The sequence below is a fragment of the Alosa pseudoharengus genome, unplaced genomic scaffold, assembly GCF_046254945.1.
Source record: "Alosa pseudoharengus isolate Yale_2024_CS ecotype anadromous, Long Island Sound unplaced genomic scaffold, YU_APseudo_1.1 YU_APseudo_1.1_scf_12, whole genome shotgun sequence".
Taxonomy (NCBI): Eukaryota; Metazoa; Chordata; class Actinopteri; order Clupeiformes; family Clupeidae; genus Alosa; species Alosa pseudoharengus.
The window spans coordinates 35,062,439-35,082,831 of NW_027468587.1; the positions used below are offsets into that span (position 1 = coordinate 35,062,439).

The window sequence follows — 20,393 nt, forward strand, 5'->3', positions numbered from 1 at the left end:
AAAATAAAAATAAAAGCCCTAAAAAGGCAGCTTTGGGTGCTGTGAGCTCAGTCATTCATAAAAAGTGGTTGTCTGCCAGAAGACAAATGGCACTCAGAGAGGCCCTCACAGCTGCTAACAGAGAGACTGTGTTAGCCTGGCCAAGAGAGTATGGCAGTGCGCTGGGTCGCAGAGAATGGGGAGGGGAGGGGGGGAGGGGGGTGATTCAGGGCCAGGCCAGACAGACAGACAGAGAGAGACAGGTGGACAGATGCCCACTCACGTTTGAGCCGTTGAGGAAGTTGCCGATGGCAAGTAGCGTGGACAGGATGTAGCGCAGTGTCTTGTTCTTCTCCAGCTGCTCCATGCCTTCTTTCAGGTCCTGCATGGGCTCAGCCACTTCCTGAGAGAGAGAGAGAGAGAGAGAGAGAGAGAGAGAGAGAGAAAGTCTGCGCATTAGGACTTGTTGCACGCTGTTGTTGTCGAAAGGTCAAGGAGTAAACAATATGCCTCTCATTTTGTTCATTTCACCCTGAAACAAGCTGCATTCAGAGAGAACAAGAGCCCTTCTCTTTAATCCGCATCTCTGAGTAATAAAGCAACAACAAAACAAAGCAGAAACAAAACAAACCCATTCGTGACAAATAAAATCCTTTTGATCTTAAAATCCCTAATGGGCTTCCTTCACGACAAGTCTCTTTGGAAGGAACACAATGACCACAGGGGGCCAAGATACTGTCTGGCTACAGCTAGTGCATTGCTGCTGGACGTCACTGACCTTCTCGATGGTGTCGTAGTCCATCTTGAAGGCCCAGAGCTGCAGGCGGGCGGACAGCTCGGTGATGGAGGAGAGCGTGAGCAGGAACTGCTCGGCGCTGCCCAGCGGGACCTCCGGGGTCAGCAGCTGGGCCTCCTGGATCTTCTGCTTCTCCTCCTCCGTGGGGATCATGGTGAGAATTTTCTACGTGGAGCAGAAGAAGAAGAAGAAGAAAGAGGAGATGAGAGAGTTGGCGACGGCGAGCGAGAGAGCCGCTTTCACGAGGGGGCTTGGGGTTGGGGGCCAGTGCGTCACACGTTATCTGCTGACACACTGGCCCCAGGGGAGAACGCTTATCTGATGAAGACGGGTGACCTTGATGAAGGTCAAGTGATTCATCATGCCGGGGAGTGTCTGTATGGAAAGAGATCTTTTCTCATTGTCCTCAGAATGACGTTGTTAATACACACACAGACACACACACACACACACACACACACACAGACACACACACACATACACACACACACTGACGAAAAGACATGGAGCCAATCCAGCTATGCGTTTTCCCTGGTGAGCGCCTGTGTGGAAAGTCGAACTCCCTGTGGTCGTCTGTAGGCCAAACGTCATCTTCCCACCACAGACATTCAAGGTAGGTCAGAGTACCACTGTGCAACGTTCCCATGGCACAGAACACACACAACATACCGAACAAGTGAGAGCGCAGAGGATGTGGCACCACTGCACTGGCCTTGGAAGGTGTAGATTATGGTCTGAGACAACCTTACGCCGTGCCCACTTCGCTAACCTTTCATCATCGCGGTGATTAATTACGAGACCACTGGCAGAAAACACATCATTCCAACAGGGAAACCACATGTCTTGTCGGCGTGGTGGCAAAACCCAACTTACCACGCCTTTGCTTTGGAGTGAACAGAAACAGCATTCAATGGTGCAGACGCACAGAAAATGTTTGTGTTCTTGCAGAGCAGGTTCTGAGAGTTTATTTTGGACAAGGCACTTAACATAATGGCTTTGTTTACCAGCACCATCACAGCTAGTGTCCTCTTTACTGCTCATAACCCAGCTAAGGGACATGTATATTCGGTCAAAAAATGCTTTCATGTTGAAATCTGGAAATGTTTATAAATGATATATGTATGCCGTCTGAAGTGAGGGAACATAAAGTCTTTAAAGGAACATAGCACAACTGTAGTCAGCAGACGCCAAGCACTCATTTTGTTTGCTGTGGCCACTGTATCCACCTTCAGTCAAACAGGAACATAAAACACCAAAACATATAAAGCTTAACGATTACCTCGATGCCCTCCTTGTTCAGCGCGTACTCATCAAAGTTGAGGATGGCTGTCTTAATGGTGCGGGGAGGCGGTAAGACTGTCAGGCCGATGTTGATGGCATTACTTCTTTTGGAGTCCAGGACAATAATCTCTTGACGTTTGCCATCTGCAGCTGTTTTCTGTGCACACACAAAAACACACACGCACACACACACACACACATGCATGCATGCATACAGAGAGAGAGAGAGAAGGAATGATGAGAGAACACCATGGTAAACAAAACACGCTTCTGCTGTCTGCTGAGAGTTTGTCCTCCTGCTTGGATAGAATGTTGGCAATGCCACTGCAGAAAAGTATATTTCACATAAGGGAGACAGCTCCCTGGCTTAGCGCGGCCCCCTTCATTGTCTTACTCTTTCATAGTTCTCTGGCGGTTAGTGTAGCTTTGTGCAAGCTTTCATCCTAACCCTACTTTAGTTCAGCTACAAGAGGACTGATAGATCAGACTAACTGATTTTCTCTCTCAGACAACCATATGAAGAAAACCCACAATATATGGCACCCTCGGCATTTAATAATATCCTAGTCTTTTATTCCCATGTTAAACTGTGCAAGTCCTTTTATTTCAGAGGTTTCAATTGAGGTTGAGATGTTTATGATAGGGATCTACACACACCCAAGATAAAAAAGAACAATTCAGCCTAGACTTTCGGTTTCTATTGGCTGCTGAAATGAATGGGAAAGGAATGTCTTTCATGTGGGCAATTACTATAAACGTGCCTTCATATGATATAAATACGGATCTGATGTTATCCTAAGTGCAGAACTGTTAAACATGCGAGCACCTGAGGGCTATTTTTGGGACTTTGATGGGAAGTTTGGAGAGGGCTGGGGACGGCGGTTGGGGCTTTTTTACTGGCCATGACAGGCGGAAGGGGCAGGGAGCTGATGGGAAGAGTGAAATTGACTTCAGCTGTTGGAAAGCATTTCCAAGGGTTCGGCTCTGGAGCGCTTCTATCCCATGCTTCCAAGACAGCGCTCATAAATTTTACCGAAGCTATCATTAGCGATTAATCAAATTCCGGAATAAAATCAGATTAATGGTGGAGCAGTGAAAATACGTGCGATGGAGTTGTCAAAGCCCAGAGTAGGGCGGCATTACATTTACTCATAATGAGCACCTTTCTCCTTACTGGCTCCCACGTAGACAGGGTATATTTTCTGATAACGACGATAGCTAACCACAGGATGTGGTCATAAACTTAGGCCAGATCCACTAAATATTTACAGCATTGCATTCGTCTCTGCCAGGGTTCAAGATAGGAAATGACAGATAAATGGGGAGAATTTGTCAGTGCCGTTTGACTCGAAGCCGAAGCGTCTCATCTCGTCGTATCTCAAGTCCTTACATCTCACCCTAACAGCTCCAGCCGTGCGGGCGGAGGCCTACGATGCATTCAGAGGAATATGCAGTTCATGCACTTGCATTGTGAACAATCCCCTCCACTGCAAGCACTACAGCTTACACGTATTCCTGAATGGAGATGATTTGTTGCATGTGATTTATGGACTTTTTCACAACATCATTTTCTCCTAATTTCTTCTCCCCAGCTCAGTTGATCTGGACTCAGTTATCTATTCCTGGAGGCTGACCACATTCAATCTGTACTGGCATGTTTAAGGCAATGTATGGCGACAATAAACATAACACATCCGCAGACTCACCTTTGTGACGGGTAGCTCCTTGGACTTGGTCTCAAACAGGTTCTCCAACTTGGACGTGTCCACTTTGACGGGCTCCAGCTTGGACCACAGGGATTCCCTGTTGTTCTTCTGGCCGGGGTACTGCCAGTCTGCCGGCCGGATCTCGTTCCAGAAAAGCCGGATGGTCTTCCTCTTCTTCTGGAAGTGTGGCGCTTCTCCCCTGTTCATCATCGGCGAGCCTGGCGGCGGGTATGGCGCGATGAAGGGCGGAGGGGGTGGCATCCGCATGCCGGGCATGGGTGGGGGAGGGGGGCAGCCCATGAGGGGCGGGGGGGGAGGCAGCGCAGACAAACAGTGGGGCGGGGGCAGCGGCGGAGGCGTGAGGTTCGAGGAGCCGAACGCGCTGACCGTGTCCAGGATGTCCACGTCGTCGGCCTCCGTCAGGTCGGTGAAGTTCATCTCCTTGATGCGCAGCTCGCGGGGGCAGGCCATCAGCTGGTCCCAGATCTGGTCCGACTCCTTCTTTGGAAGCGGGGGCGGAGCGATCGGCGTGGACGGGGACGGGCTCTTGTCCGACAGCTGCTTCTCCTGCGCTTGCTTCTCGAGGGCCTCCACCTCCGCTGGCGACACCAGGCCCTTGACCAGATCTCCGAACTTCTCGGCCACCGCCCGCACGTTGCCCTGGTTGTCCAGGTGACCCTTGTCCATCTTCTTGAGGTTCTCCTCGCCGGCCTGCTGCCGTGCCTCCAGCGTGGAGATGCGGATGGTCAGGTCCTGACCCACGCTCTGCTTCTCGTCCCTCTCGCTCTCCTTCTCCTTCTCCTCCTCATCTAGTGGCCTCTGGCTCTGGCCGCCGTACAGTTTATCCAGCTTGAAACGGGAGCCATTGAGCACCTTTCTACACTGATCATTGGCATCCACATCTTCGGACCACTGGCCTGAAATGAGAGTAGTCCATAACATGCTCAGACATGACAACAACGACACTGCGTGGAGCATAGCAGAGCATTGTTTACATTACTTCCAAAGTGCGTATAGGACACTCTTGGATAGGAGAGAGTGTGATATAGGTTGAGTGTGAAGTTGTGGCTGTGTTTGTCCTACCTGAGTTATTGTCACTGCTGAGTTTCTCCTCCTTCTCCTCCCTCTCCAGTGTGCTGCTTGCTGAGGAGATGCTGGAGGCTGAGCAGTTGTCCTTCTCGTTCACCTCCTCGTTCTGCCTCTCCTTCTCACTCAGGAGGCTGCTCTCCTCCGCCTCCCTCTCCAGGATCTGCTCCTTCTCCGACTCGTCCTCCGCCTCCATCTCTCCCTCAGCCTCCTCCTCCTCCACCTCCACCTCTACACCTGTCTTCTCCTCCTCCACCACCACCTGTGGCTGCAGCTCGGCTCCTGGCTTCAGCTCTGCTGCATGTTCCTGCGTCCTCTCCTCCTCCTGCTCCTCCTGCTGCTGCTGCTCCTCAATCTGCTGTGTGTGTGGCTCGGAGGCGGCGAGCTCCTTGGTTGAGTGCCGCTGGTCTGCGCCGGAGGGGGAGTGAGGCGAGGGAGCGCCTGGGGGAGGTGCTGCTGAGGGGGAGGCAGACGCCGGCGGCGGCTCCACTCCTGAACGGGCAGGAGCCTGTGGGTCACGGCTTGGCTTAGACCGGAGCTCATTTACTGAAGGACATGGGAAAGAAAGACGAGAGAGCAAACATAAGAGAGGGAGAGAAAGCAAGGGAAAGAGAGAGAGAGGGAGAGAGAGAGAGAGAGAAAGAGAGAAAGAGAGGGAGAGAGAGAGAGAGAGAGAGAGAGAGAGAGAGAGAGAGAGAGAGGGAGAGACAGACAGGGTCGCAGAACATTCCCTCTCTCTGGAAATGAGACTCTTAAAGCAATACATTTCAATTGCCCTCAAGTGCATTTTAAGTACCTGTCTAATAGTGGTAATTACTTCAAGAGAACAATCTGTTTTCCTGTGATAAACTCTTATGTAAAATTGAGGGACACTGAACAACAGTTCCTGCTCTCTTTCATCGATCAGCCCTCTTTGTGATTGCACTTGGCATCTGCGTCTCTTGTGCTGCACTACTGTACTCTAGTGACAGAGATTAGGCCAAGCTTACAGTTACTCTCTCACCACAGCTGTAGGTACCACTTCCTAACAATTAATCTACTCCATATGAGCCATCCATGCTCATTATTAACATATACACACCAGCCCAGCGTCTGCATTCCTCTTTCACCACAGCCGATGTGTTCAAACACTCCTCTTCCTATCTCCATGCGGTGAAGTCAAACAAGTGGAAAAATGTCTTCCACACAGGAGGATGTCAAAACAAACCCTGCCTTGCCGGGAGGTATGGGCTCTCGCAAACACTAATGCAGTAGATAATGGCTTCTCCACTCCACTCACTTGAACATTTCAGCACAGAAAAACTAATGACACCGCCTCAATCCTCACATCCCTTGCTCCTGTTTATATTAAACGGCTTGAGGGAAGTCATTTCTTTGATGTGTGTTGTAAGCCTCCAGCAGTTAGTGGATACAAAAACATAAACGCCTTGTGCAGACGTGCACTGGTCCCACCCGTGGCCCGGGCCATGAGCTCTATGCCTACTGTATGGAAACGTGGCCATTCTTATGGTGTATTTAAACACTGTGGCTTGGACAACTCCCCAAAACACACCACATGTCTCAGACAGCTCTCGCATCCTGCCTCCAGCGTTCATGAAGGGCTACTGCTGGAGGACTGTCTGTGGCGCTGTGCTGTGTCACTGTGACTGCAAGAGCAGCATTCTGTGTGTGACCAGTCAGCTATAGTTTTAGCAGCTTAGAGCCTTAGCCTCCCGTTTCCCTCTCTTGCTGGACGGATGCCCCACATCCCACCGCCAGCTGACCTTCAGCGTCTGACTGAATGGAATTCCCTCCACTTTGTGTCCAACTAATGTTTTTTTCTTTGCTGGCATTTGAAAAACAAGTCAATAAAACACAGAAATTCCCTCTGCACCATGAGAGTGAGCTCCCTTGCCAGAGAATCCGAAACGGTTCATATTTCCGTCTGATTCGACTGTACGCCGATCGGTCTGTGATTCGGCAAGCAGGAGGAGTCGCTCAACACCCTCACCTCTTCCTGGGTCTCAGATTCCCCTGTTCCCACAGCGGAGGAGGGAGGCTTGGGCTTGGGGATGCAGGGAGAGGAGGAGGGAGGCTTGGGCTTGGGGATGCAGGAAGAGGCGTCCAGACGCACACAACGCCCTGCTTCCACCACAAGCCCGGACCCGAGGCCGGACCACACTAAAAATCACATTACAAATCAGCCGGCCCGGGGCAGCCAGAGCCGCGGTGTGGTTCGGTGCGGTGCAGTTTCCACCGAGCCGACCCTGACAGCGGCCAGCCGCCCCATGCCCCTGAGACTCCCAGCGAGTGCGGCTCAGCAGCTAATCTCTCGTTTGTTTGTGCTGCTGGAGTGCAGTGATGCTCCCAAGAGGAGCTGGGTCCTCCAGCAGCTCCGACAAGCATTCAGCATTCAGCAGCCTGCCAGTTAGTCAGTAAGCTGTAATACCTGACTGTTGTGTAATCTTTTGCCCAGGAAGTCAGGGTGCATGCCCAGAAACACCCTGCTGATTTCTATCTGACGGTTTTAAGGGTCTAGTGCCAGGGGAGGTTTCTGCTCACAGTAGGAGCAGCAGGTGGACAGGGAGAACCCGTAGAGAACCTGTGGTGCTACACCATTACACCAAAACAACCCCGGCCTGCCAACATGCATAGATGTTCTCTAAACCTCTAAACAAGGTTTGGAACAGCCAAACCCAGAACACGATAAGCACTAATTCTTTATTGTGGTTCCAGCTCAAAACTATGATTAAGATCTACAGTGTAATGTTAAGCTTATTTTAGTTTCTGGGAATAAAATAAGTAATTCAAGTGAAAATCATTAACAAATAAGTCCGAGTTGATGTTGTTGGCATGGTGGAGGTGTTTACCGTGCGTAGTGTGTGTGCGTGTGACAGACTCCGGAGTGGGACTGTGAGACGAGGCGGTGCTCCGGGAGCTCAGGCTCAGCGTGATCTCTGTGCGACCTCTAGGTGGCGCTCTCACACGCTCCCGCTCATACTCCTCTGCTGCCATCCTCTCCACCTGTTTATACCTGCACACACAACACACACAGCCTTCAGGATACAGGATAGACATCTATCACGGTGCACCTTACCATAGCTTACACACACACACACACACACACACACACACACACACACACACACACACACACACACAGAGACACACACAGACACACACACACACACTTACATAAACTTACAGAGAATTAAATTATTACATAACATACCACATGAAAATATTATTTAATGAAGTTCTAAACTCCCTGTCCATTCATTATATCCAGCAAGACAAACTACATACTGACATATGTCAACATTGGACATTTTCATCAAGGCTGAATTCATAGATTGAACCATTACAGCTGGCATGGCCACACTATGAAATCCCGACCACAAAGAAAGTGAATGAAGAAATTCTTTGCTCAGAAGAATGACTGCTCTGTGGTTGTGTTTTCAAGAGGAGTGAGGATGGACATGTACTGCAAACAGTTTTGTTGGCCGACAACTTTGGAGGACATCTGATATTGAATACAAAAGTTTGGGGCCAGAATGGCAAAGACATACGGTCAGCCTGGAAGCCCAAAGTGGACGTATGGTGTGTGTGCATCCTGCTACGTGGAACTGGGCTGATGGAATGTGTTTATTCATTCCACCTCTCCCACTCATTCTTTTAGGAAGCCGCTGCCAAATCTGCAGCCAATGCTACTTATAGTCTCCTGCTGGCTAAATGTAAAGAAATAATGTAATGCTATTATTCGTAAAAATATATAAAACCATTACAGGCTCTGCACTGAAAATTTTCCCCAGATGCATATTTTGCCTTGAGCTATATTTGGCCGTCTCGAGCCTGACACAATAAAATCGGGGCAGTTGTTTTCTTTCTGGAAGACTGCAGTGAAGCAGTGAGATCAAACCCTTTAGTATGATTAGCTTTTGAGATAACCTCTGGTGTGGCTCTGAAGGCTGTGTTGGGAATTGCACTCTCAGAGTGAAGAAAAGGAAAGAAGAGACAGAGTGAGAAAGAAAGAAACAGAGAGAGAGAGAGAGAGAGAGAGAGAGAGAGAGAGTGTGTGTGTATCCACCTGATCTGGAGCACGTCCATGTCGAAAGGCAATTACACACCTTGTCCTGTTTGGGCTAAAGCATCTTAATCCAAGGCAGGAATGGAACTTGGGAAGAGGTGCACTCACACATTTCACCTGGAGTTCCGGCCACTCTCAGCCTCCACATCTGCTGCTCGTTTGAGCAGGCCCTTCCGAGGTGCATGACTACCGTTCCTCCGATAACGGATCTTTAACGTGCGGGAGGCTTCAGGGTGACATCAGCCCTTTGGATTGCGTTTGTTTGGCAGCCACACGGCCCCAATCTGAACAGCAGGACTGCCTGCAGCTGAGGAGCCTGGCCTGACCTGCCCTGGCCTTCTCTGGCATCGGTGCGGAATTCTCACTCATTAACTTCGAGCCGGACATTTAACACGGGGCTTTAAAAGGTTGCTTAATTCAATTAAAAGAAAAGGAAATGTGAGATCAAGGAGTCCCATTGCTCTATTAATGTCAATATTACGTTTATGGCTCCCTGTGAGATAGTGTTGTAGCAGAGGTTTGAGTAAAAAAGTACTTAAGAGTTGATTGTTCACGGCGATGCAGTGTGTGTATATAGGTTAAAAATGTGTGCACATTCTTTGGCTTCTTACTCATAAATATAAAATCACAAACCTGTCCTCCCGAGCTTGTCTGACCTCCTCCCGTTTGTCGATGTGATCTCGGCTACAAGCAAAAAAAAGACATACGAATTTGCAAATGTACTGCAATGCATGCTGTATAGAGACATATTTGGATTGTGGAAGATATGAAGATGTGTTTGTGATTTGCTAGTAATATTTTGTCCCCCTATGCGGATGTGTTATTCCACGTGTTTTGTGAGTAAATTGTCCTGATTTATTTGGCACGGGGCTTCTAATAAAAAGGAGATTAGCCTGGAAGTGTTCCCGGTGCCTTGGTGAGACTGAGGAATTAAGAGATCTCCACGGCATGTTAGTGGCGACCGAGGGAGTCCTGGGGGGTCAGGAAGGGGACAGAGAGTGGACAGCGGAGGCGTCCCTGATCACCCGATCCGTGTTATTGAACAAAAATCAGCCATGAGAATTTCGGTCAGTTTATGCTCTCAACAACAGTTTACACTCAGGACTCTGTGAGAGACGGGAAGAGTCTGGGCACAGGACCCATTGAGATGATTTATCAACTTGGTGTGATGTCTGACTAATTATTGCAGGGAAGTTGCTCTCTGTGACTAAAACCCAAATCCTAAACTCCTGCTGTGTTTTGTTTTGGTTTTATGTGGTGAATGGTCTGGGATGGCGTGACTCTCTGGGTATTGAACAAGGAACAGGATGACATGACAGAGTAGCACAAGGGGCAAAGTTTTCACACCGAGGGCCAGAATGCATCTTTATATGGTCAGAGCAGTCAGAGGCCAGACTGCTGTATCACACTGGACCAGCACTTCCACAGCAACCGTGGAGAATAATGGCTCAGACATGACCATAGTAAGAAGTGACCACCACAGGCGAGCTTTGAAAAACAGAGCTCCGGTATCTGATAAGGGGCTGAACAAACAATTCAGACGTTCTCCCCTAACTGGGAAAGTTTAGTAGTGGCTCCTGCATGGTCTTATCTTAATGTATTACTTATCACCATAACACACTGGACTGCACGTTTACAGTGGACACCCTCAGACAGGGTAGTGAGCTGCAGAGTAGAAGCCAAATCTGTGGGGGTTGCATGAATGAGTTACATCACTCTCAGTTTTTGTCGATGGCTGTGTGTCGGTAAGCTAGCAGATCGAGCAAAGGAGCTGGATGTTGGTGGGGTGTGATGACAGAACACAGTGGGTGTTCTAAAAGAATGCTGGCACTCACTTGAAGCGGCTTCTCTCCTCTCGCTCAATTCTCTGCAATCGCTCTTCTCTCTCCATGCGTCGTCGTTCCCGCTCCGCAGCCAGAGACTCCTGATGCTGCCGGTACGAGGACGTCAGCAAGCCCCCAAGTGTGGGTCTGAATTGAGAGAAAGACAGCTACAGTTCGAGAGTTTTCACCATTTGTTGGGATTAGCTGAGCATTAGTGTATAGGAGGCAAACTGAGCTAGCATGCTAGTTGCCCGTGTAAATCCTTACACCCCTAACCTTAAGAACGCTTCTAACCGCTGAGTTGGGAGCCTGGGCTTTTAGCTCAGTGGTTAGAGCATTTGTCTCCCATGCCGGTGTGTGTCGAGGTGGCGGGTTCGAGGGCTGTGAGCGGCGGACAAATTACGACCTCTGTTACATTAGCAGGGTTAATGAAACTGGTCACATGATTGAGGTGAAGGGGATGCCGTGGGATTGCACTGGTGCATGTAGCTATTGATGGGCTCATTGCTGCTCTGGTTCATGTAGCTATTGATGGGCTCATTGCTGCTCTGCTTCATGTAGCTATTGATGGGCTCATTGCTCTGGTTCATGTAGCTAATGATGGGCTCATTGCTCTGGTTTCTGTAGCTATTGATGGGCATTGCTGCTCTGGTTAGCGTTACCTGTCTGTCTTGACCTCTGTAGAAGGAGAAGGAGGAGCTGAAGGTGCGAAGCGGCTTTGTGGGGTGGACGGAGCGCTGGCACAGTGGGACCGGCCAGGATAGGTGCCATGACCGTGGTGTCTGTCAGGAGAAAATGGGATCAAATGCGTTCAGTTTGGCTACTTTATCTGAACAGCGCTGTCATTCTGTGAGTAAAACTAAACAAATACAACACATTCAAATGTCGACTGACAGCTGTTAAGATCCTGAGTGTGACGTGTCAGTAACGGTGGCTTTCTTCCTGATCGAATATCTTACCTGGCGGGGCCAAAACTGGCCCTAGACATACAGAAAGCACATGGGGTCTTTGACTGTGCAACATCTGACTGACTGTAAAGCGGAGACAAAACAGGAAGAGAGACAGAAGAACAGACACAAGAGATCAAACACGACTGAATCTCGCGAGAAGACGCTGAATCAGAGAAGGGCAGGAGGAGAAGCAGAGTGAAAGAGCGGGCTCTACAGACGTGGACAGCAAGTGAATCGGAGGACAAGTTTTCACAGTGTGTGATGTAGCCAGCTCACAGCCAGCTCAGGGGAGTGTGGGAGAATAGTCGGGAATGCCATTTGGTATCTACAATGCACCCGGAATCGGAGCTTGCATCAAAAGGAGCTCCGTGTTTATCTACAAACGGATACTCCTAATAACATAAATGGAATCGCTATGAAAGCCATAACGGCATTATTAATGTCAAGCTGCAATGTGACACTGATGATGACCAGATCACAGGGTCAAGATGAATGGTGACCTCTTTACGGTCCTCCCCAGCTGACTGTATTAAAGAGTTGTCCTCGGTTCACTTTACATGGTGGATCAGGTCGTCCATGCTACTGTGACAGAAATGGGGTGCAAACATGCATGATAAACGGCCGTGCCTTCTGCTTGTCAGATCACCTCTCTTTTATACACCGTGGACATTAAAATGATCTCAAATGTGAAACATGCTGGCCTCTCTAGCCAATTTAATTCACTGGCTTCTCTGGGCTTTAAAAGAGATACGATGCCGCAATCAAAGGCAGATGCATGGTAAATGTCAGGAGAAGTTAGGAGTCTTCCCCAGAAACATCCAGCTGCTGGCCTGAGGAAGAGAGCGCCTCTTTGATGGAGCCTCATGCATTCTTTTACATTACACAGGAATCAGCAGAGGGGGGCCGATGAAGATTTATCAGCCCCAGTGTACAGCGCTATTAAATGACTCTCCCGGTGCTTTTGCTTTTCCATAGCGGTAAAATGTTTGGACTGGTAGCCCAGGTAAGCCACAGCTTTTTAATAGCATTGATTTGTGTTCAGCGGTCCTGTGATTGTCGCATGGTTCTGTCTGCTGTGTACCTCAGCAGCACCACACACACACACACACACACACACTCACACACACACACACACACACACACACACACATACAGTACACACACACACACACACACACACACACACACACACACACACACACACACACACACACAGGGTTGACATGTGATGGGACTAACGGTAAGTGTGGTAAACTGTGAGAGTAAGCAGAGCACAGCCTCTGTCGGTGCTCTACCTGCACAGCTGCTCTCCAGACGGGCCCCCTGGGCTCCCGGCCTCGGCCCTCGCGGCCCCCAGGTCCTGCTGCGAGTGGGGGGAGCGGGGGAGAGCCACAGGGGGGAGTTGGGAGTCAGACTCTCTGGAGGAGGCCCTGGGGGAGCCGCCGCCATGGACAGCGGCTCTCCTCAGAGAGGACCCAGGAGAGGGGAGGGGCGAGCCAGTGGCTGGGGCAGGGGGGGAGCGAATCGGGGCAGCGCAGGTGACCCTGGTCACCGACCTGCGTGGTGGTTCCCCCACAGTCTCCGGAACGCTAGGGAGGAGGTTGACCATGCACTTAAAAGGCAAACACAAGCTAGATGCCTCCTCTGTGGCAGCTACTGCTGATGGTACTGGCAATGCCCCACTAGAACAACAAAACAGCAGAGTGAAGGAAACTGTTGATAGCGAACTAGCGACAGGTACTAAACACAAAAGGGACCTGTGGAATCACTATAGGCAAAGCTGGAGTGTAAATGTACAGCATATTACAGGATTCTGGGGTTTAGGGATTCTGGTGGCTAAAGAAACAAGGTGCTCCACACAGAAACTACTTTTCCCAGAATACCTGGCAGTTCCCTGTCTAGAGGGCTCTGTGACCTGAGGTTCCACATCTTCCTCCTCCTCCTCCTCCTCCTCCTCATCCTCCTCCTCATCATAATCCTCCTCATCCTCTCTGTGGTAGAAGGGAGGGATTGAGGAATGGATGGATGGAGGGGAAAATCAAGAGTACAGTGGGAAAGAGACATGGGAAAGAGGATGAAAAAGGAGACACACACAGAGACAACATGAAAAAGACACAAACAGAGGACCAGACACAACAAACAGATTACTCTCCAAAGAGGCACACAATTACCATTGAGATCTCTTAATACACATCCAGCTGGCTGTGTGGGTTGGCGGTTTGAGTCTTTAAATATCAATTTGTAGAACCACAGTAAAGTTCTGTTTAGAACCACAATAAAACACTGTTTGTTAGGTCAAAAATAGTTTCCCTACAATGTCTTTCCCATGCAAAATAAGTGAAATGTAATCGACATGCTGCTTAATAGGAGCTGAATTCTGGTTCACAGACTACTAGTGGGACTTCAAATACTTCATCCTTTATACTGTTTAAGGTTTATGGTCGTGTCTGTACAGTTTTAGGACTCCTGAGTTGACGATCTAACTCCCATGCATGGCTGTAAAGCATCCAAAGGCATTGTGCTATCGAGGCTCCCTCTCTCCGTGGGCTGGACTTTATTAGTGATATGGAAAGCACAGGCGCTCAAAGGCTGCTCTCATTTCCTGTGGCGAGCTCGCAGACGTCAAGCTCGTATGACCGACTCAAACGCGATCAACTATCTGCTGACCGAGGCCGCTACGAGAACCGGTTTCACATGCCATCCTTCAAAACACTGCCTGTCACACTTAATCGAGGCCTCGATTTGTCTAGGGCGGGCCGGCGAAAACGGAGCACGGTGCAGTGAACGATGAAGGACTAGGTGGACGTCTGGTGGAGGGCTCTGCTGTGGCCAGTTTAAACAGCTCAGCTCCTGTCAGGCTGTAAATCAATAGTCCGGTAATATACTGTACAGTAGCATATGCTGAGGCTACAGGGCTCAGAAGAGTTCAAGGTCTCAGCGAGAGACTGCGTGGCTCTCCATGGCACTCAAAGAAATAAAACAAAATCTCCGGTTCTGATTTACAATGCGGGCAGCTCCGCTGACCTGTATACGTTTGACGCCGATTCGCCTGATATATGTTATGGAACTTTATGTTGCATGTGAGTGTCTTTGCAAAATAAACAGAGATTAAAATTTTTACTTAAAACATGGCACGCTGACAGTGCTGAAAGACGATGATAAAAGACAGCGCAGAGAGAGAACAAAAACGCTCCACGAGCACCTAAACTTGGAGCCGGCTGTGAGCCACGATAAACCACATGAAGCGCCGAATTCCACTCACTGACAAGTGTGGTTTCCACTCCCCCGGTCCCCCGGCCCCCCCATCCCGATCACCTGAGACGCTCTGCTCAATAAGAAAGGCGATACGCCGAGGCTCCCTGACGCATTCCTCCGGTGGGTGAGCTGGCCCCTGCGCCTCGACCACAGCCTGAAGTAACCTTAGCGGAACTGCGGAGAAGGATTAGTCTGCTGACAGTGTTTACCCGACTGCCAGACTCGGCAGCGGAGGCCGCAGCCGAGAGAGACAGAGAGAGGTTAGTGGGAAAGCATGGCCTTTCACACAGTGGATGCGAGACGACAGCGCCTTAACGCACAGACATGCCAAGAATGTAGGCATAGCCGACCAGCCGAGTAACTCTCTTTTATGGCCAGACAAATCATAATTCTTCATGAATATGAGATTGGTTTCAACTGGGAGACAAGAGCATGAGCGATGCACCATTCCAGAGAGTAGGATACTGAAACCGTGAGAAAGGGGCCAATGTTTCCCTGCTAATGCTAATGCTAAAGCGCTACTGAGAATGAATGGAGAATGGAGAGGAATGCACAGGCACCTGACAAGTCCTATCTAGTCTTCCGTGCTTGAGTGGAACATTTTATGGGGTACATATGTTTTCAGAGAGTGGGTGGTAGGTGACATTTGGAATGACTTACACATAAACTTCCACACATGTTGAGCACATGATTATTTCCTTCTTTACTGTCTTCTGTGCTGTATCACCCCATCCCTCTTTTTTCCTGTCACTTCTGCCTCAGCACTCCTTTCATCTATTCTTGGATCCTCTCTCATTCTCTCTCTCTCTCTCTATCTCTCTCTCTCTCTCGTCAGTTCTGTCTTCTCTCTCATTCTGTCACCTCTCCCCTGTCTCTCCTGTCTCCTCTCCTCGTCTGTCTCTCTCACCTCTCGTTGATGTCCTCGATCCTGGCCCCATTGAACGAGGGGAAGTTGGGGCCGTGGCCGTGGTTGCTGGGCGACGCCGGGGCGGAGGCGGGGCCTTTGCCGTTCTGCAGGGAGTGTCTCCTGCTGCGCCTCCTCTCCAGGCCCCGCCTCTCCGGGGGACCCCCCACGCTGGCGCGCCGCCGGTCCTTGCGCCCGGAGAGCGGAGGCTGGCTCTCATCGTCCCCGTCCTCGTGCCGCAGGTTCAACTGGCACAGACAGAGAGGGCACATGCCACCTCAAAACCAGCCCAGCACATACATACACACACACATACACACACAAATAACACATGTACACACACACGCAATCTAATAGGGTCATTCATATGGTCACTGCGTGATATTCTGCCCTCTGGAATCTCGTGGCTGAGTAGGAAGCTCCTTAGTTAGTCGTGCTGCTATAACTTGACAGTGACACATGAGCACTTTTGATGATGGCTGCTTCCTTACCTCATAGATGTTGAACTGCTCCACCAGGTCGAGGTCTGTGCCCTTCCTGTTCAGGTGCCTGTGTGCCATGGCCTCAATGCCCTGCTCCTCCAGACAGTCCACCACGTCATAGTAGGAGTCCTGGTCAGGGAGTCCAGCCAGCGTCTACCAGGAGCAAAACAAAAGTCCATTTGATTCGATTCAGGAATATATGGGTTAGTATTTAGAGAACATGGTTATATACCATAAAGCAGTATATTAAGGAAGAGAAGAATGAGATGTATTTACCTTGTTTATCAGAGTCATGGCATACACCAACAACTCTGTGTCTACTCCATCTTTTTCATCAAGAATCTCCATGGCATTTGACCATGGCTTACACCCTGCAGACAAAACCACACACCGTCAAGTAGATCCCCTTCACTGTAGCAAAGCTAGAGGAGTACACACCTCTCCCCCCTCTCCCATCACCTCCCCTAGACCACTCCACAGTTCAATACAACCAACATCTAGGGGACACCAGACTGGACACTATGGGTCTGAATCTATTCTACTAACGGCATTTGCTTTCATGGCTAGGCTCATGGTGAATTACTGCATGTGTGATGAGTAGCGAGGGTTTGTGGGGTAGGGGTGAGTGAGCCCTGGTCCTGGCTCTGGTAATGATGGAGGGACTGAGAGGGGGAGCACAGCAGAGACACAGCCAGGCTGAGAGTGTGCGTCTGGGGCAGAGGAGGGGAGGGGAGGGGAGGAGAGGAGAGGTTGGTATGCTGGAGAAGGCAGGCATGAGGTAAGGGCAGAGAGGCTACGAGGACGAGAGCAAGGTCAGCCAGAGACACACGGATCATGTTCTTCTCCATTATGCAACACAATCAGCAGGGGTCCAGAGCGGACTTTCTCATTCTCCGTCTATCCCTCCCTCCCTCTCTCTTTCTCCCCCTCTCTCTCTTTCTCCCCTCTGAAGATACAGGTAATCCGACCACACTGTGGGGGGAGACCTGTGGTCTGCTCCAATCATCTGTCTCGCACGTATTGCACATGAACTGCGTCTGGTGTCTTTGTAATGGGAGTCCCGAGGCATCTCCATCACCCCCCGAGTCCCATACTGGCAGAATACGATAGGCCTTAGCTACTACCATGTCAACATCGTCGTAGAAAGAGAGGAACAAAAACAAGCTCGTTTTGGGTAGGGTCAAACATTTAGGAAAACAGACCTCGGGACAAGTTATGAAAGCTACAGTCAGGGTGCCAAGTCCGTTTTCCATCGGTGTGTGTGTGTGTGTGTGTGTGTGTGTGTGTGTGTGTGTGCGTACACCATGGGAAGCTCGCTGACAAAAACATGTACATGTAGTGGTAGCAGTGTGTGTGCGGAGAGCATTCTTGCGACACTGACCTTTCCTGGTGTCCACGGCGCAGACGGCCTGGATGAGCAGCGTGGCGTTGGCCTCGGTGTACTCCACAAACACCAGCAGCAGCTTCAGGGCCGTCTTCACCACCAGACGGAACTGCGGCCGGTGATAAACATAGAGTTTTCACGTTACATAACCACAGTGACAAACGCAGCATGCTGGTCTTCCTCTTAACTATGACATGCATGTCCTCATCTTTAGATGCACTGTATGTACATGTATGGTTTCCACGTATATTTTAGACCATGCCTACATATGATATAAAGAGTGTTATAGTTTGATAAGCTCCAATATCAGTGAGTAAATGACATGCTATTTGGTAAGTCTGTGGTGAAGGCTTCCTGCGTAGTGTTGTGGAGGCCTTTGATAAGAGCTGCAGGCAGACAGAGAGGAAACCAGAGAAGATGCTTCATGCCTCCCGCACGCCGCCTGTATTTTGGATGCTGTCATGATTGTGTTATATAACCAACAGCAGGACATTAAGTCCACCCAAATACTGTTTTATTACAGAATGAGCTCTCAAGGACAAATGAGAGACCTGTGACAAATTTATAAAGCAGCCAGCTTTGGGTTCCACTCTATTGTGGCCTAACAGAAAACACACACACACACACACACACACACACACACACACACACACACACACACCACATTATCGTCAAAACTCAAGAGTTTCAACAAAATGAGAGTGACAAAGAAGAAAGAAAAAGAACACATATGACATAAGAGGAATGAAGAGAAAGGACAGAGATGACCAGGGTAGAATACAAAGAAAAGAGAAATGAACAGAACAGAAAAAAAGAATAGAATACACAGAGAAAAACAGTGAGCAGTGAAATGGAATAACAGGCAGCAAAAGGGGGATCTGGGTCTAATAACTGGAGAGCAGTCTCTGTCCTGATCAAAACCATCCTGTGTATTCCACATGTGGCCATTTATAGAGGGAGAGAGAGGGAGAAAGGGAGGGAGGGAGGGAGAAAAAGGGAGAGATGGGCAGAGAATAAAGGAAGAAGAACAAGAAGAAGAAAAAGTCAGGAAACAGGAGTAGAGGCGAGAAGAATTGGTTTGTGCAGGAAATGCACGGAACCAATCTTACCACACACATACACAGACACACACTCAGGAACACACACACACACAGTAAGGGAGAGGGAGAAGGAGACTGCTGTAGGTTCAGCTCTTCACCTTAGATCCGATGAGGGTGTAGAGCCACTGCACTGTTTCATTATGGCTGATCAAGCCATTCATCCCATCCACATACAGCATGATCTGCCCCAGAGCTGCACAGAGAGAGAGAGAGAGAGAGAGAGAGAAGGAGAGAGAGAGAGAATTCTAGTTAAACCACAGTATTCCATTCCACATTTAACATAGAGTTATACAGAAAGTGTGTGTGTGTGTGTGTGTGTGTGTGTGTGTGTGTGTGTCTGCTCATGCACATATGTGTGTTGCATTTGCACATCTTGTGAGTGTGCTCATGACTCTGCATGTGTCTCTTAGTATTTCCTCTGCTGTTGATTCAACTGTGGTCTCCTTTGAAAGGCCCTTTTAGGGTGACTCACTGGAGACTCAGTGGTAGTGAAGTGCGTCGAGGTCGTGACCTTGGCGTGGTTGTCCACTCAGATGTGAGTGGGGGGCCCTGCTTTACTCCGAGACCGTAAAAAACATCCTCTACTGTACATCCAAACCACTCATCTCCTTGACCAGGCATCTCTCAGACAACTCTAAGTGATGTCTCAGGCTTCTCAACTCCAAAGACAAAAACCACGACGAAACCCTAACAGTAAGGTGTCGACAGACTGACAGACAGCACAGGGAAGAGTCTGTTCGACTCCACAGGTAGTCCATATGGTAGACCACATCTATACAATACTCAACACATTGCAGCACTGGGAAAGAGTGTTTATTCCTTCAAATCAAAATGGTGGATGTTTCTGTAGACACATGACTAACACACACCTAGACAAACACACACACACACACACGCACACGCACACACAGACTTGACAGGACTGAGCACACACAGACGTGAGCCCTCGGCTGTCTTTCAGCTGCCCAGCTCGACTGCAGGGAAAATATTTGAGCAGGCCGAGTCACTGGAGCATGACACGACTTCCATTTGAAACAGGAGCCATAAATAAGGCTGGAATCAGACTCAGGGGGGCTCCTGAGGAGGGCACTGAAAACACACAGCTTCCGTTAGACACAAGAGCACACAGAGGAACGAACAAAATAGCCCTCTCTGAAGAGGTCACACACACACACACACACACACACACACACACACACACACACACACACAAAGAGGAGGGCAAGACGAAGACAGATCTTCTCCTGATTTCTCTTCCTATGTCACAAAGACCCCGATCACCTGAAAGTTTGACAAATAGCTTTCTTGCATGTGAAAACACTCAATGAACCCATCTGGTGAATGCCATGCACACATAGGCCCACTTCCATAGTGCAGAGAGGGTGACGAGACGCTATGCTGGATTAAACTACATTGCTCAATGTCCCAGAGCATTACTCAAGCCTGTCCTGTCCCCCCACCACAGAGTCACACTTTCACACACACAATATCATCCAAGTGGAACCCTGAACAATGACCCAGTATTCCCTTTCAACATGGTGCTACAAAAGGTGATAAATTGCTCAGAACTGCGTCCTCTAT

General features: G+C 49.4%; 1 protein-coding gene across 1 annotated transcript in view; it reads right to left on the reverse strand.

Moving 5' to 3' along the window:
* fhod3b (formin homology 2 domain containing 3b) overlaps positions 1-20,393 on the reverse strand; it is a 104,899-nt gene that overhangs the window by 7,503 nt on the left and 77,003 nt on the right. Inside the window, exons 6-19 of the mRNA XM_076281079.1 lie at positions 18,911-19,005; positions 17,710-17,821; positions 16,605-16,699; positions 16,338-16,481; positions 15,850-16,094; positions 11,400-11,519; positions 10,750-10,884; positions 9,548-9,598; positions 7,698-7,861; positions 4,846-5,394; positions 3,763-4,679; positions 2,055-2,213; positions 758-940; positions 263-382 (exon numbers count right to left, since the gene is read on the reverse strand). Of these exons, the coding sequence (XP_076137194.1) occupies positions 263-382; positions 758-940; positions 2,055-2,213; positions 3,763-4,679; positions 4,846-5,394; positions 7,698-7,861; positions 9,548-9,598; positions 10,750-10,884; positions 11,400-11,519; positions 15,850-16,094; positions 16,338-16,481; positions 16,605-16,699; positions 17,710-17,821; positions 18,911-19,005 (3,089 nt within the window). The remainder of the gene's footprint in view (positions 1-262; positions 383-757; positions 941-2,054; positions 2,214-3,762; positions 4,680-4,845; positions 5,395-7,697; positions 7,862-9,547; positions 9,599-10,749; positions 10,885-11,399; positions 11,520-15,849; positions 16,095-16,337; positions 16,482-16,604; positions 16,700-17,709; positions 17,822-18,910; positions 19,006-20,393) is intronic.